Genomic DNA, 15,458 nt, shown 5'->3' on the forward strand with positions numbered 1-15,458 from the left:
CTGCCTCTTCTCTCATTTTACGTACCTTACTCACAAGGTTTCATTAACAAATGTGGCTGTGCAGACTTCAGCACAGTCTAACTACCTACGAGCGTAGTGAAATCACCCCGTGGGCTTGTACAACCTCAACCGTGGGGCTGTGTCTTCGCTTTGAGGTTCATGATAGGCATTTGTGCATTGACTTCTCTGCAGTCACATTTCCAAAGCAGCGTTATAGCTACTTTTCTGGAACAAGCGAGTAAAAACCTTTACTTAGACCAGAGTACTGGTCTGTGTCCCCACAAAGTTACAGAAGCAAAGGGGCATGTACCTGTCTGGAATACTTTTTTTTAAACTTAATTTTCATTTTTCAAGTTTTTAAAGAGACTGGGGCATAAAGCACAAAAATATCTGGGATTTATATTTTATCAGGCAAGTGGAGAAGTCTGCTCCCTTTTCAGTTTCTTGATGGGACCCACTATCGACTGCATTATAGACTTAAAGACAGAGTCTGTAATAACTCCATTTGTCTCCCTGGCTGACAATGCTGGCAGAGGACCACACATCCCTGGAAACTATTTTTCAGTACAGGTGTGAGGCTGAGGCAGAGAAGACAGGCACTTTTTTTTATTATGTTATTCTTACTGTTAAAAATCAGGTGGCTAAGCAGCTCTGGATAGCAATTTAGTTACTACAAGGTCAGAACTCACTTTCCTGATCTATAGCATCTATAATGCTCAATTTAAAGCAGCAGGAAAGCTTAAGTACACAGCACGGCTGTTGTCAAAAACATTCTTAAAACACTTGGCTCTTGTATACTTATCAAATATCAAATAACAAATCTACAAAAGGAAAAAAGTTATGCAAGATTACCTACAAATTCGCCTCCTTGGAGACCTCCAAGCATGCAAGACTTCCATTAGGGTGCTCTGTATGACTAATCGTCACTTATGAAACAAGTATTTCACTCTTCCAATTTCCCAGAACCTTTTAAAGTCTCAACTGGAAAATGTGCATCAGCTCTGTCAGTGCACTAGGTATACTGGGGGTTGCTGCTCTTGTTTTTAATTACATTAGCCAACATAGATAACTATTAACATGCAGCAATATCCTGCAGTGGATACCATCAGGTAATCATTTTCACGTCAGTTAACAAGATGTGATAGATCTCAGGCTTCCCACTAATGCTTATTGCTTGATCTGCAGCCACAAACAAAGGCTCTATACAGCAGTACGGGAGTTTTAGTACCTATGGGTTTATGGTAGCCAACACGAGGCATGTCTTTGTTTTGTTTTTATTAATTTTAAACCTTCTTCTTCCTAATCTTTTCCTACTAGAAGGTTAGGAAAGGCTGAAGCCACCTTTTCAAATATTTCTTTCGTGACTCTCTTTAATCAGAGAGTGATAAAAATCCTCAGTGTGTTCTTAAGTAGAGGAATCATGACTTATTTTATCTAAAGGTCTGGCTTGTCAGAATATGCTCCTTAGTCAAAAATAGCGATTACAATTAACAACAAAAAATAAAAAGCATGTATATTTCCTTTAATAAGTTCCACGTGTACCATGGGCAATTCTAGCATTTGTTTAAGTAATAAAACATCTACATTTTTCAGTGAATACACAATGATTACTAAAGGATACATTTATGAACAATGGATGGTCCTTACATGATTCTGGCTCATGAGGTTATACATTACATTAACCTCAAAGAATGAAATTTCCCCTATGTAATTTGATTGCTAGCCTTTAGAATCAATTTTCTGCATGCTTAAAAGCCAAACATAGTGTACCATTTACGATTCTCAGTTAAATCTACGATTTGAAGTAACGCACAGGGAAAGAACAACATGTACTTTTTTTATTCTTTTAGATTGTTCTTGGTCTTTCTTGGACAATTACTTTTCAACCTGCTAAAAGCAACTAAAGCAGTTCAGACAAGAAACTTCTTTGCAAGACTCAGATACTCTGCTCCAGTGCACTTGGTTGTAAAATTCAAACACTGTTGTAAAACTAAATTTCCAATAAAAACATATTTTAAAAAGGAAGGTTGTAGCTTTTGCAATTAAAAATTAACCTTGAAAATAGCTTTGAGCATAACAGAGCTCATGCAGCACTGTTTTACTGTTAGCAGCCTGAAAAGGTTGAGGTGCACTTTGCAGTTCTTATTTCAGTGAGCTGGAATGATCACATTTATTAACTATTTATTTCTCCACCAATCTTTTTATTAAGATATCCCATTAACATGCTTCTCAATCCCTGCCACTTGCTATGACTCTACACATGACAGGAGTCATTAAAACCTCCAGCTCCCCTTGTCAAAATTTATGATAGCCAACACAGCAGATGGAAAACTTGCCAGAAGAACTGACTAATATCAGACTAATCATCATAAGGACTATCATAATGATGACATTAGTCATGAACATATTTATTTTGTTAAAACCTTCCCACTTGGAAATGAAGATATCTGGCACACTAGAGCGCTGCAAAATCAAAGGAAGGGGAAGTAAACTTTCTGTTGGCTGGTATGTGGGGTCCATGTTAAGACATTTTTCACAGCATTTGAAACATGCACAGAATTTTTTGCCCCTGTAACCAGACTGCCTTTTCCTCCTAAATTTTGTTCAGAGTTTTGACTCCTGGGCTGATATGTTATCCAAAGAGTTTTGGGTACCTCAAACACGTTTAGAGCGGGGTGCTAGGTGCAACGAGTTATGGCAGTACTCTTGACCTTCACGGCTGCCCTTTGGAGACCTCTCATGCAAGCTCTCTTCGTGCATACTCTAATTAGAAGTGAAGTATCTATAATCCATTTGCTAAGGTTCGTAAGCAAGGCACTGAAAGGCTTGACTACAGCAATGTAAACAGTATAGAGATAATAAAAATACCACATGATTAATCCCTCCCTGTCTCTCTTTCTACATCTATAATTTGCAGGATAACAAGGCTTAGGTACATACCTCAGAGAAACCTGGGGAGAATTGGATTAATTAATGATTGCAGAGGGCTTTAAAACTATAAAGTCTTACATTCAGTAAGTGGCTACCTATAATAAGAAGCCATTGCTCTCTTTCCTGAAATTGAAAAAAATTACATTGTCCACCACCACAACCACTGACATCACCCTAAAAACACCTCATATCTCTAAGAAGCGCTCCACTCAAAAAAGCTCAGCTAAGACATATATTCCTCTTAACATTATTAGCACAGCTTGCTGAAATTCACTGCACTACAATGCTCACTAACACCTGCAATAGCAGAGAGAGAGAGCAAATGAGTGGATATGAGAGAGAGAGGGAGAGATATCTAACATTGCTGATCTTTAAAAAATGCTCACTCCCAATCCATTTAAAATCCCTGCCACAAACCACACTGTTACTGAGGCCTTGCCGCTCGGAGATGCTAACCCAATGGACCACAACAACCTCATGCTGCGAGCAATTAAAATGCTCGCCACTTGCCTGTCTTTAAAACACAAGTATCTAGAGATAAAAACAGCAGCGCACTGCGGAGCGAGTTTCAGCACACTTTTCCAGCCACCTCCGTTTCCCAGCCTAGCATTTCTAGCTGCTGCTTGTGATGCTTGGAATGAAACTGCATTATTTTGGCAACAACTTTCCATATGGTATTTTTAAACAGTTTGCCTCATTTGCAGTCTACTTCAAAACCCAAAGATTTTTTTTGTTCTGTACAAGCTCCTTTGCAATAAGCCAGAAACAGCAACTTTCATATAGGAGAGAGGTGGCAGAGAGGCTTTTGCAGCCCTTGAACACCCTGTAACTCTACCATATATACTGTGACAGTATTTACATCAGACCCACACGCTGAAAGCAAAACATAAACTGAAGGGCATCTGCTTTTACTGGAATTGTCTCAGTCAAGAAAGGAAAAGCCAGACTAAAAACATTTAGATGTGGCAAGCTACTTATAAACAAGCAAAATTACTTATCACAAACGAGACAACACAAACCTTAAAACTATACAATGTATTCTGCTAAAGAAAAATTACTTGGATGTGTGCAACTCCAAAACCAGAGCAAAATAAAAGGATATCTAAAATAATACTGTTAGTCCTGCAACATATGAACAGTTTTAATTTAAAAGGACACTGCCAAATATGATTTTCAATAATAGTTTTAATTGGGTTTATTCCCATATTCCTCTAAGCGGCAGAGCTCCCACTGAGATGTGAGATAAAACAATAAAATGTTGACTTTTTTCTTTTTTTTTTCCTTTTAGAACCCTGTCATTACAGTATTATAGCAAATTATTATTTTCTTCCTTTTTCAGGAACATGAGGTATGGCTCACAGATGTTTTGTATTTAAATGTTTTCCTCTAGCAATGTAGCTTGTTGTGCAAGTTCTGATTTTTTGGTAAGGCAGGAATTATAAGGCCTATTTCATTTTATTCCTTTCAGAATAAAATCATCAACAATGTGACCAATTCTTTCTGATGGCAGAAATACAGTTCCTTCATCGGTCATTTCAAAAACCCGTGCAACGCCATGTTTAACCTCTGGCTTTTCGTTGTTCTTGGCGCTACAGCACTGGACCAAAGAAACAAAACCATGAGGAGGCTCTGCAGAAGGACACTTACAAAATTTTATGCAGCTCAAAACAAATATGAAATAACACAGCTATTTGAAACTATTGAGAGTGTCCATTTAAATCACTGCTCTTTGGTTGGCAAAAGAGAAGGAAAAAAAGAGGGAAACCTCGACCACACGAGCATTCAAAGAAATGAGATAAGCGCTCCCCAGACAACATGCTGGGCCCGATCTCTCCTCTACCCTTCTCCCTGCAACTCTCGTCACCTCCTTCTCCAGAAGCCAACCTCCGCACCTCTCGAGCTCCTCTCGGACCCTCTGCGCCAATCGCCCTTCCCTGTCGCCTCCAGCTCCACAGGGCAAAGTCCAGCTGCGGTGTTCGTGTTGGAGGGGAGCAAGACTGTCTGACTACCGGCGAAGGTAGGGCACTAAAGAGGCAATTAAAACAACTACTCACATCTTGTGCAAATATTCTCTCCCTCACTCTCTGATACTCCTCTTCTCTCTCTTCAATTGATTTACTTCGTCTGTCATCTCTAAATGGAAGAATTCTGTTTTGCTGAGCAGAAAGAAAACCAGGAGGGTTATATAAGTTGAGCTGTTAAAAACTGCCATTAAGTAACTGTCAGCTGAGAATAATAAATGTTCACTTAAACAAATGAAGCATAAAAACGATAGCTGTCATTCCTGCACGAAGCGCCCGGCGAGGCTGGGCACCCGAGGGTTTCCAGTTAGATACTGCACACGGGTTCATAGAGCGAGTGGCCGAAACGAGGCTTTCTGCACGGCTTTTGTGAACCCGCCGCCCTAAAATTGGGTGTTCTCACCCCAAGCCTAAGTGCCGTTGCTCTCGACTGCTAAGATTTCTCGACTGTCCTACCGGCTGCGAGGAGCAGGAGGGCAGGCAGCGCTGCGCTACCTACGAAATCGAGGAAGAAAAGAGGGAAACTAGGCTGCAAGAGCTAAACTGCAAACCCTAGAAGAACCCCACCAAAGCCTATCTGTACAAGGAGAAGTAGTCCCAAATGTCGGGCCCGACAGTTTTAACCATTTCCACACCATAAGGAACCCTCGACTTCAGTTTCGCTGGGAAAAGAAGGGCCATTTGTGCCTCTCGGTAAACCGCAGTGCAGGAAAATGGCTGTGCCGTGGGAGGGAGGAGAGGAGAAGAGGACCCCCAGCAAGAAATGCTTCATTGGCAATTGGGTTTCAAGTACTGCTCCTTCTCCCCCTGCACCTCAGCACCTGGTGAGATAGGTCACGCTGCTTTCCTTTGGCTGATCCTCATGTTCACCACACCCTGAAAATGCTTAGGCTTTGTTTTCAAAGCCAACTCGGATGCAGCATGACTGGCAAGGCTGCTACGTACAACTGAAAGTCAAGGAAAAGGGGGAAAAAAAAGAAAAAAAGAAGGGAAAAAATAAGTCCTTTACTGAAAACATGAAGGAGAATAGCAATGAGAGACTCACTAGCAGGTAGCCTTCCACAAATATAACCTAAGCAAAGAAAGCATACACTGTCTTCTTACCTGTGAGAGTTTTCTCATAAAAGCAATTCACGTCAGAACCCTTTTTCATTTTTTTTGTTAATATATTCCACATACACAGCTTGCACTGAATTGAAACAGCACAACACCCGCTTTTAAAGGCAGCACAAACACACACATTTCCCTGGCGCTCCCCTACTCATCGGGCTCACCTAAGGTAAGGTAGCGTTATGGCACAGGCAACACAGAGGGGGAACGTCTGCCACAGTACATGCACGACAAGCAAGTAAGTTACACAGACAGTAAAAGGTGGTGAGGGCACAGGAGGAGGGAGGGAACTAAAAGATGAAGCTGATTTATTTTTGTCAAAACTTAATTTAGGATGGTTTAAAAAAAAAAAAAAATCAACCTGGCCTCACCATCACATGTTTGTTTGGGGCTTTTTTTTTTTTTTTTTTTTTCCTCTCTCCTTTTTGGGCTACATCAGTTTATCATCGGTCCATACTGAAATCCAACTCTGAATGAGTACAACAGAAGGAGAAAGCTGTAGGGAGCGGAACAACTGCCATAGTTAGGCGAGACATTGAGAAATGCGACTTGATACAGCCTTCCACGCAGCCCGGAGCCGCCGGCATTCCCCCTCCCGTGGGCATGCAGCAAGTCCTGCGCCAAGCAAACCACCCATGCAAACCCACACACTGCCACGGCTGAAGCGGCCACGCCAGGGCTCAATGCTACCCACGGTGGTACGTACACCAGAGGAGGCGGGGAGGGGGCGGGGGGGGAGGAGGAGGAGAGCAACAACAAAAGAACAACAATAACATCAGTCAGCCCACCTTCAAAAACAGAACAAATTTCAGCAACTCTCGAACCGAGAACCAACCTGATTGTCTTCTTTATCAATACTAGAGTTATCTCGCTTCAAGATAAATCGCTTCTGGGATTCTTCACCTTTTTCATCTTTTAAATGTTCAGAAAACCTTTGCTCTGGTCTGCCAGCAAAGTAAAACATAGCAATAAAAAAATCTTTCTTTTGGTTTTGCTTTGATCTTTATTTCTCAGTGCTCTTTGTTTTCACAGAGGCATTCAGTGCAAAAGCAGTTAACATTTGTGGTCATGGTGAGACGCTGCCTATAGCTGTCTGAGGCTGCTGTATCGCTGCTAACTGTTATTGCTATAAATAGCTTTTGTTGTTGTTGTGTAGCAAGGAGCGGGAATCCGAAGTCTCAGTCACTGAAATATTTAGACTCTCCTCACTGTGACTGAAGGACAGGGAAAACAAATTAACATACTGTATGTTAATTTGCTTCCTTCAGTAGCTGTGACCTCTGGCAACACCGCCTCTTAGTGAAGCCTATCCACCTTTAAAGTAAGGAAAAACTGACAGAAATCTTAAAAACAAAACCAAGAGTCTCCTCACTCCTAATAAACAAAACCAGTAATGGGAGTGTTTTGCTTAAACAAAATATTATCTATCACCATTAAGTGGGGAAAATACTCCAGAACAATCATAGAGTATCAATTAGTTCACCAATTTAAACCCATCCAGACATTTATTTATTTATTTTTAAAAGCCAAACCCACTGGTTAAAAGCTCATCATTTTCAGGTTCGTAAGCTGGGAAGATGCTGTTCCACATTCTCAACTTGCGTGAAAAGCAGCATCTCATGTCACCTCACCTTGTGCAAAAAGCAAATTTTAAGAAGCATCTCACGTCACCGCCAACGCCTCATAGCTGTCAATAAATAACACTCCAGCCTGCACCCCTCCCAGACCCAAACCTGTAATGTTTTAAGCCCCACCGATGTCGATAGGGCGACCAACGGCCTCGAGAACGGAGCTGGGATTCATAGGCTGCTATCACCCAGCTGAGGCGCTGCTAACGCACAAGCTGGTTTTTAAGAGCAGTAATACGCTGTGTGCGTGAGGTTTCTATCGGGAAATGCAAAGGTTATATGCTGTGCTGAGGGAGGTACTCGCATCTAGAGACCTACATAAACAAGACACGAAGCTTCCACTGACATTAATGGACCAATTGTGAAGGAATCAAAAGAACTTATAGAAGTCAGTGACTTTGTAAATAAAAGTCCTCTACAAACTTTAAAAGAAAAACCTCAGCTTCATCTTATTTCAGAACAGAAAATTAAACCAGATGTGTAAATCAGCCACCATTTTGTTGTTACAGCATTCAGATTTGCACTTAATTAATTAGCAATGGATTTCAAATCAAAATACAGCACATATTCATGCCATAATTACAGTCCATTACAATTCATTGTCAGATGCGCAGGAAACATTTGTAATGAGCTGTTAGAAATACAATATTAAGAAACAGCGTCTCTCTGGCCTCTCTTTCTGCATGAATTTGAGGGACTCCCACTTCTGCTCACAATTTGCATTTTTGTGACAAAGCAACAAAACATATGGGCCCAGTTTCCACAGATTTTTCCACAGAAACCTTTGCCCATCATCCATAGGTGCTAGCACTAACAGATGTAGGGCCCAACACATGAAAGTCAGCAGACTCTCCGGATGCCCTACTAGCCTTCTTTTGGGAAAGCCCAGAGGAGCATGGCTCTCTGCACAGTTTTCTAACCTAATGGGTCATTAGCGATGTTTCCTCATAAACAGAAAGCTACAAAGCCCCGTTAATGGATTGCTAGGTGAGTTGTTCTGCCTTTGCTCCCATTAATGAGCACTGTGCCTGCACAGCCAGAAACAAAGATTCATTCCCTCAAATATTCTGCTTTGACAGGACCAGCTCAGGAATGTTATTTTTCTGGTTTTACATCCTAAAGCACAAACAAAATTTCTGCAATTGTACTATCAGTATAAAATTTATAGTTGTAAATTATCTGCTGAGCATCTAAAACTATATACCAAGCATAATAAATAACTGGGATTTTAAAATGCACAGGGAAGAAAAAAAAAGTAATCAAAAATTAGAGAGAAAAAAACCTTGGAAAAGCAATTTGGGAAAATGTCTCCTCCAACTACTAACTTATTTAAACAACAACATGGGTTTCATACTTCATAGCATTATTTTCATTTTTTAATCCCATTCTCACTTCATTTACTATTTATAAAATGTTTCCACTTGTCAGAAGAGAGTAGGAGAAGCGTGAGATCAAGCCACGAGCCTGAACTAATGATCCGGTATGTGCCTGTTAATAAAATTAATCTACAAGCCCAGTAGGTGATTAATCTCCAGTTGTGAAAAGAAGTTTGCTTGGGCAGGGAGACTCTGCAAACGTGCAGAGGACTACGGAGCAGCACGGTACTACCAGCACCATGAGAAGGTCCTTCCCTCCCAGTCACTGCAACTCTGGGTCACCGTTACCAGTAAGGTTGCATGACCAGCTCAGTTGACAAGGATGCAAAGCCTGAGGGAAGACTGTCAAGTGAGAAATAGGATCCCACAGCAACAAATATCTTCAGGCACGCCAACCTGCAGGCCTCCCTCGAACATTAAACATCAGAAAAGGACATTTAGTTGAAAGAAATGTAAACTAACTGTTTTGAAGAAGATATCAGAGTCCAGTGATATTTACACGTGTGTTTGTGTTTTTTTCTTCAATACTGTTTACTGTGTTTTCTTTTTTAACATCTATTGCAAAAATGTATTATTAGTAGGATATAGATGGCGAGTAACGTTTAAAACCAGTAAGTGGAACCAAATGCTCTAATCATTAGGGTAGAGAAGAGGTTGACTCTGCAAAGATTTGGGTCTGGTCCTCTGATGGAAGTCAGTGCAAGTTCCACATGCACAGCTTTAAAGTTCCCTGTAACCGTATAATGCATTTGCTAAAAGGAAGCAGAGACGTTGTGATTATTCTGGGGAAATCTCTTGCATTAGTTTGTGAATTTGCAGGTGAATCAACTGCTTGAAAATGGAAGAAAATAATATGTAATTTTGAGTAAGATGCAGTGTACTGTCAATATACTAATACAGTATATAATTACAGCAATACAACAGATACAGTGAATTCATCTCATGTGAATCCTAAATTAATAACAATCAAATTTACTTCTCTTCTAAGCTTTTTTAGTCCTGATACTGTCAGTGGTAGAGTCTGTACAATATACCAAATTGTGCTCATGCATGTAAGGGAGTGAATTTATCAAGCTTATTTTCAGCACTGGCATAAATTAAGATCTTACTCAAGTCAAAGCATGGTTTACAATTATTATTACAAACCCATGCAAAATCAGGAACTTATTTCACAGGAACTATCACCACACTGGTTACCTAATTTACATCTTCAAATCCTAACCACACCTCAGATTAATTTTAAGTGGTAAAAATGGGATTTGCATAGCCTTTTTGAAGAGTACTGAAAACCTTATCACTAACTCGAGTACTCTAACTATTTAGGGATCTTTTGCAAAAGAACGCAAACAAAACAACCTACAATACCTATCCTATATTGGTGGGTTGACCCTGGCCACACAGTACACCCATCTACGTGCTAACAACCGTGTGCAAGAAAACAGACATGCAAATGTATGCTTACAAAGAGTGCTGCCCACCTGTATAACATTCAGTATTTCACTTACCCTGTCTGGAATGAGTGGATCACTTGAGAACCTCAAACCCCATTACTCAAAAAAAGCTTACGGAGGAAATACCAATTCCCTTTTAATTCAATAGGATTTTTGCAATTTGGGGACTGTACTGAGAAAATTGGAAAGTATGACCCAATTATACCTTAAAGGCTCAGAAGTCAACACACGGGGAGGTGGAAATCACACAGGCTAAAAAAATGTAAAGTTTGGGGTGTTTTTTTGTTTGTTTGTTTTTATTTAAAATAACCTTTTGATCATCCAGATTTTTATTGCTTGACAGTATGGGTGGAAGTAAAACATCTGTGCCCTAAAAATGCAACTTCACAAAAACACCATCGCGTATGAACTCATTTAATATTTCCTAAAAGTTGTCAGGTAGCTCAGTTAGTCATCTTTTTGGCAACGTGTTTCAGAACGAAACACACAGCGTGTTTTCTCCTTCCCTGTAAAGCTTTTGATCAGGTGGTACAAATGTTTAAGAGAAACTGGATCTCAGACTAAGTTAGTGCTCTTTGCCACGCATCCTCAGGCAGCTGCGCAGCCCCCTTCTCACCCCCAGACCTGCCAGAGAGCGTAGGCCCTTTCAGCAGCCAAGACAGCCTCTCTTCTCCATCCTGCCTAGCAAGGTAACCCCACGCTATTCAGGTAGGTGCCAGTGGGATACCTGCAGGGAACCAACTTCAGTAGGTGTCCCGCAACCTTTCACCATGAAAAGCTTCCCAAAACTTGCTGAGCATCTGCAGACTTCTACAAAGTCTGCTCCCATCACTCAAAATCTTCAGAAAATTTTTCCTAATCCATTTTCTTTCACAGTGAAAAGGAGAGGATGGATTATGAAATAACTTCTTGGCGAGTGATCAGTTCACCCAGCTGCCAGACACAGTATGTAACAGGCATCATTAAGCCTCCTATCCAGTGTTTTTCCCTGGTTCAGGAGCACTTCTGCATACTTCACTGCAATATCAGGTCCAGACTTGGGGAGAGTATTGAGGCAAAATCTCAGGGCAATACTGCTTTCCCATTTCTAGCGGTTGTGCTCCTTCCCATGCAGCCAATGATCATTTCAACTTTTTCAGCCTTATTTTTGTGTTGGGAGATCATTATAACGCGTTTATAAGGGGTCAAGTTTCTTACTTCTGTGCTTGGAATGCTTTCACTGTGAGGGTGACCGAGCACTGGCACAGGTTGCCCAGAGAGGTTGCATCATCTCCATCCTTGGGATGGTCCTGGCTCTAGGTGGCCCTGCTTGAGCAGGGGGGGTTGCACAAGTTGACCTCCAGAGGTCCCTTCTAATCTCAACCATACTGGCATTTTGTGAAATACTGAGTCAGATATATGGTAACAAATCTATAGCAGAACAAAGCTCCATCACCATCTCTTTTAGATGTTTTTTTTGTCTGCTTTTTCTTTTGCAAGTTGGCCATTCCCATTTACCTTTCTCATTTTATAGTTACTTAAAAGCCATCTGCAGTCCTTACTTAAGCAAGGCCCCAACAAAGACACTTTTCTGGACTCATTCCTTACAATGAAGCCTATATTTTGGAAATGGTAAAGCTGCAATAATCAGCAAAACGTTTCTGTGTGTCAGAAAGGGGGGGAAAAAAAAAATTAAGATTTTGATAGCAACATCCATTATAAGATTTTTTTCTACTATCATTATGGTGATTTTAATGTGAGCTACTTCCATTCACTTCAGTAGAGTTCCCCTCAATTTATCTCTGTATGACAGAAAACAGTTCGCCCCTCAGGCATTTTTACATGAACCCTTTAAGAAGAATTCCCTATTACACGCTCATTTAATGCTTTGATTCCAAGTCAACCATTGTAAGTAGTAATGAAAAAAACCCAAAACCCTAAGTACCTTAACCAGGTATTCACTATTTAATCAAATTACAGATTTTAAAAACAGATTGCCGAGCGGTAATAGCTATCAGGATACATGGACTAAGGAAGTCACAGGGCATTTCCTTGCATCTGCCATGTTTAGAAGCAAACCAATGCAGTTTCATAGAGACCTCTATTTGCATGGGAGATGAGAAATGAAATACTGGGAGGGTGTGTGGGGGGGTGGGAATCTGCACTCATTTAGAATAAGTTAATTAGCTCTGAAATAACTGGCTAAGAAACAGGAAACACAGAGACCACACCAAAAGGACAAATGGAAAGAGACAAGCATGAGCTTTGAACGTTACAGTTCTGAAGACTTAGTCGCTTTTATTAGCAGAGCACACAAACAGTCCGGGATTGTCAGGGCTGATATATACACAGCACATAAATCTTTATTACGAGGCATATGTTTCTGACAGTACCACAGTGCACAGGCTGTTGCAAGATGCCTTTCAAAAGAAGCAACAACCTCACCATGTGTGGAAAAGAGGGGTTTGCCAGTACAGCGCCTGATGTAGCTAAAAATCTAGCAAGTGCTGTAGCGCATGTCATCTGCAAAAGCCTCACAGATAACAGCGAAGCAGCTGTCTGAAGGAAGGCAATATAGGAAAGCAAGTTCAAAAGTGGAGATCGCTGCGGTGTGCAAGAGTCTAAAAAAAATGAACTTTGCATTTGCAATGCAATGTTCATTTAGTGCACGTAATGGGGGACAGCACGTTAATATTCCTCTCCTGAATGAGTGGCAACACAAAGTGAAAGATAGGTAGGGTAATGGGGCTAGGAACAGGCAAAACACCACCCCTGGGTACCCGCAGGATTATCATCTGGCAAACAAAATGAATAACCAACAAAATGTTCTTATGCGAGGATGCCACCAGGAGAGCAATGGGACGGCGAGTGCGGAGCAGAAGTGCTGCTGCTGACAGGATTCAGAGAAGTTGTGAAGATTTAGGGCAGTCTTATGCAGGTGTTCTGATGGTTTAATGGTGTTTTCTTGTTATTTGCACTTGTCTTTAATTAAACCGACTGCTCAGTCCAACATCACATTGCTTCTATTTTGAAGGCATGCTGTGACACAGTATGGTGGCCTTTCTTGCTTTCCTAGTTTGTGAATATCTACTACATCTGCCTGCTGTGCTTTTTTTGGTTTTATGCTGGAGGCTCTCCTAGGGCTCTGCATTACCGCCACAGTAAAACTACGTAAGCATTACTGTTTCTTTGCTTTACCTCGCAGGCCAAAACTCTATTATCTGCAGTACAAATGATTGTTTTGATCATGGAGGCATGGGAACATATTATGAGAGTTTGAGAATTTACAGAACTTGGAAGCAAATATCATCATTGTCAAAAGGCCCCAACTAAATGATGAAAGGCAGAATTCCAGCCCTAGAGGTTAAATTATTTGATTAAATTTTCTCAGAATAACATTTTTCAAGAATGAGGGCCCAGAAATTCAGCTTTCAAATAGGCTTCGTGTATTTAGGGGCTGATGGATGCTAAAACACAGTTTCAAAAAGTCAGAGTGGGAATTTAAATGCAGATAATTGTTAAAAGTACAGTGCAGTTATATTATCACAACTTAATACTTAAAACCACTCAAGATGGCATTTCAAGCATTTGAAGGTAAATGCCTCATTAACAGATTGCTGTTTTTATAGTATGAGTCACTAAGAACTTCTGTTATGATGATAAAAGCACATTGAAAGCCATCGAGCAAAAAAAAAATTAACCCTGTAAAACACAGTTCCTTCAAGGTGCTGCCTTCTCTGAAGCACAGGGGAAAAAAAAACCTCAAATACTAAATGCCTCCTTTTTTCTGGTTAAAGACTGTAATTCTTTAACACTTTTTTCAGAACAGCATCTGGACTCTAAACATGCTCTGTACTTATTACTAAACAACATGGATGTGAAAAGTCACAAGTTATTTTGACAGGCATTCTCCCTCTAATTGGGATTAAGTCTGGCGGGACTGAAAGGAAGAGCCAGAAACGCTACGTGGAAGCAACGTCCCCCTGGGTTTTTCGTTGAGAGAGAGTGAGGTTCATTCTGTCACTCTCGCCCACCCCTTCGCGATGCTCAGTCCCAGTACCCCAGCAGCACAATTTCAGCGGGGCTGGCACCAGTAGCGTTTCCCATTATGACAACGACAGTGAAGGTGAAGGCTGCAGGATGGATAGAGATGATGTACACTGAATCTCTTCCATGCCAAGTTATTCTGCGTGAGGACCAAGCAGAGGGCCAGATCCTGAAGGCTTTCAGAGTATACGGTATTTAAAGAACCTGATCTAATGTTGAGACACCATAGCACAACTCATGACCCTCACAGGCTTTCCTAAAGTTTAATTCCAGAAAGCCATCTTGTTTTAATCTATGGATACAAAAATCATAGGACATTTTGATTCCCTGAGAGTCTGCCTGATTACAGGCTTCAACATTTGGCCCAGTATTTTGGAGCCAGAACATGGGAACCCAGCTCTGAACTCACAGGAGATGCTGGCAGGCCAAGGGTGTGCTGAAAGACCAGCTCTTCTGCCACACGGGGCTGAAGTGCAAAGCCCTCTCTCAGACACGGACCATTTCAGGAGCTTCAAAATGCTTTGCTGTCTTCCTGTGATCAGACCAAGATTATTTCTGTACCTGAAGGAACTGCTTCTCCTGCTCCCACTCCTCTGGACTGGATTTACTTCTTGATATTCAGGATGTCTATTGAGTCTGAACTTTTTGCACAGCATCTATTTATTTCCAGCTAGTAGAGGCTCGTAAGTGGTAGCATAGTTTATTATGGAATTCATTAATACTTGATTTTAAAGATGTGGCATACTCTGTAAGTGGCTGAAAATTAGTGTGTTGCATAACTGCTATGATCTATTTAAAATTACATTTTTCTATCTTAGAAGTTCAAAAATTAACAAGGAAGAGAGATAAAAAGGAAGCAAATTCAAGATTTGAAGACTACCAATGAAGGCAAGATGGTTCCCCAAAAGCCAACAG

At 40.9% G+C, this 15,458-nt stretch overlaps 1 protein-coding gene across 1 annotated transcript in view; it reads right to left on the reverse strand.

The window, feature by feature from the left end:
- The window catches only part of ARPP21 (cAMP regulated phosphoprotein 21), a 123,018-nt gene that overhangs the window by 70,113 nt on the left and 37,447 nt on the right, over positions 1-15,458 (reverse strand). The window contains exons 12-13 of the mRNA XM_075143116.1: positions 6,898-7,006; positions 4,986-5,087 (exon numbers count right to left, since the gene is read on the reverse strand). Of these exons, the coding sequence (XP_074999217.1) occupies positions 4,986-5,087; positions 6,898-7,006 (211 nt within the window). The remainder of the gene's footprint in view (positions 1-4,985; positions 5,088-6,897; positions 7,007-15,458) is intronic.

This window comes from Calonectris borealis, chromosome 2, assembly GCF_964195595.1.
Source record: "Calonectris borealis chromosome 2, bCalBor7.hap1.2, whole genome shotgun sequence".
Classification (NCBI taxonomy): domain Eukaryota; kingdom Metazoa; phylum Chordata; class Aves; order Procellariiformes; family Procellariidae; genus Calonectris; species Calonectris borealis.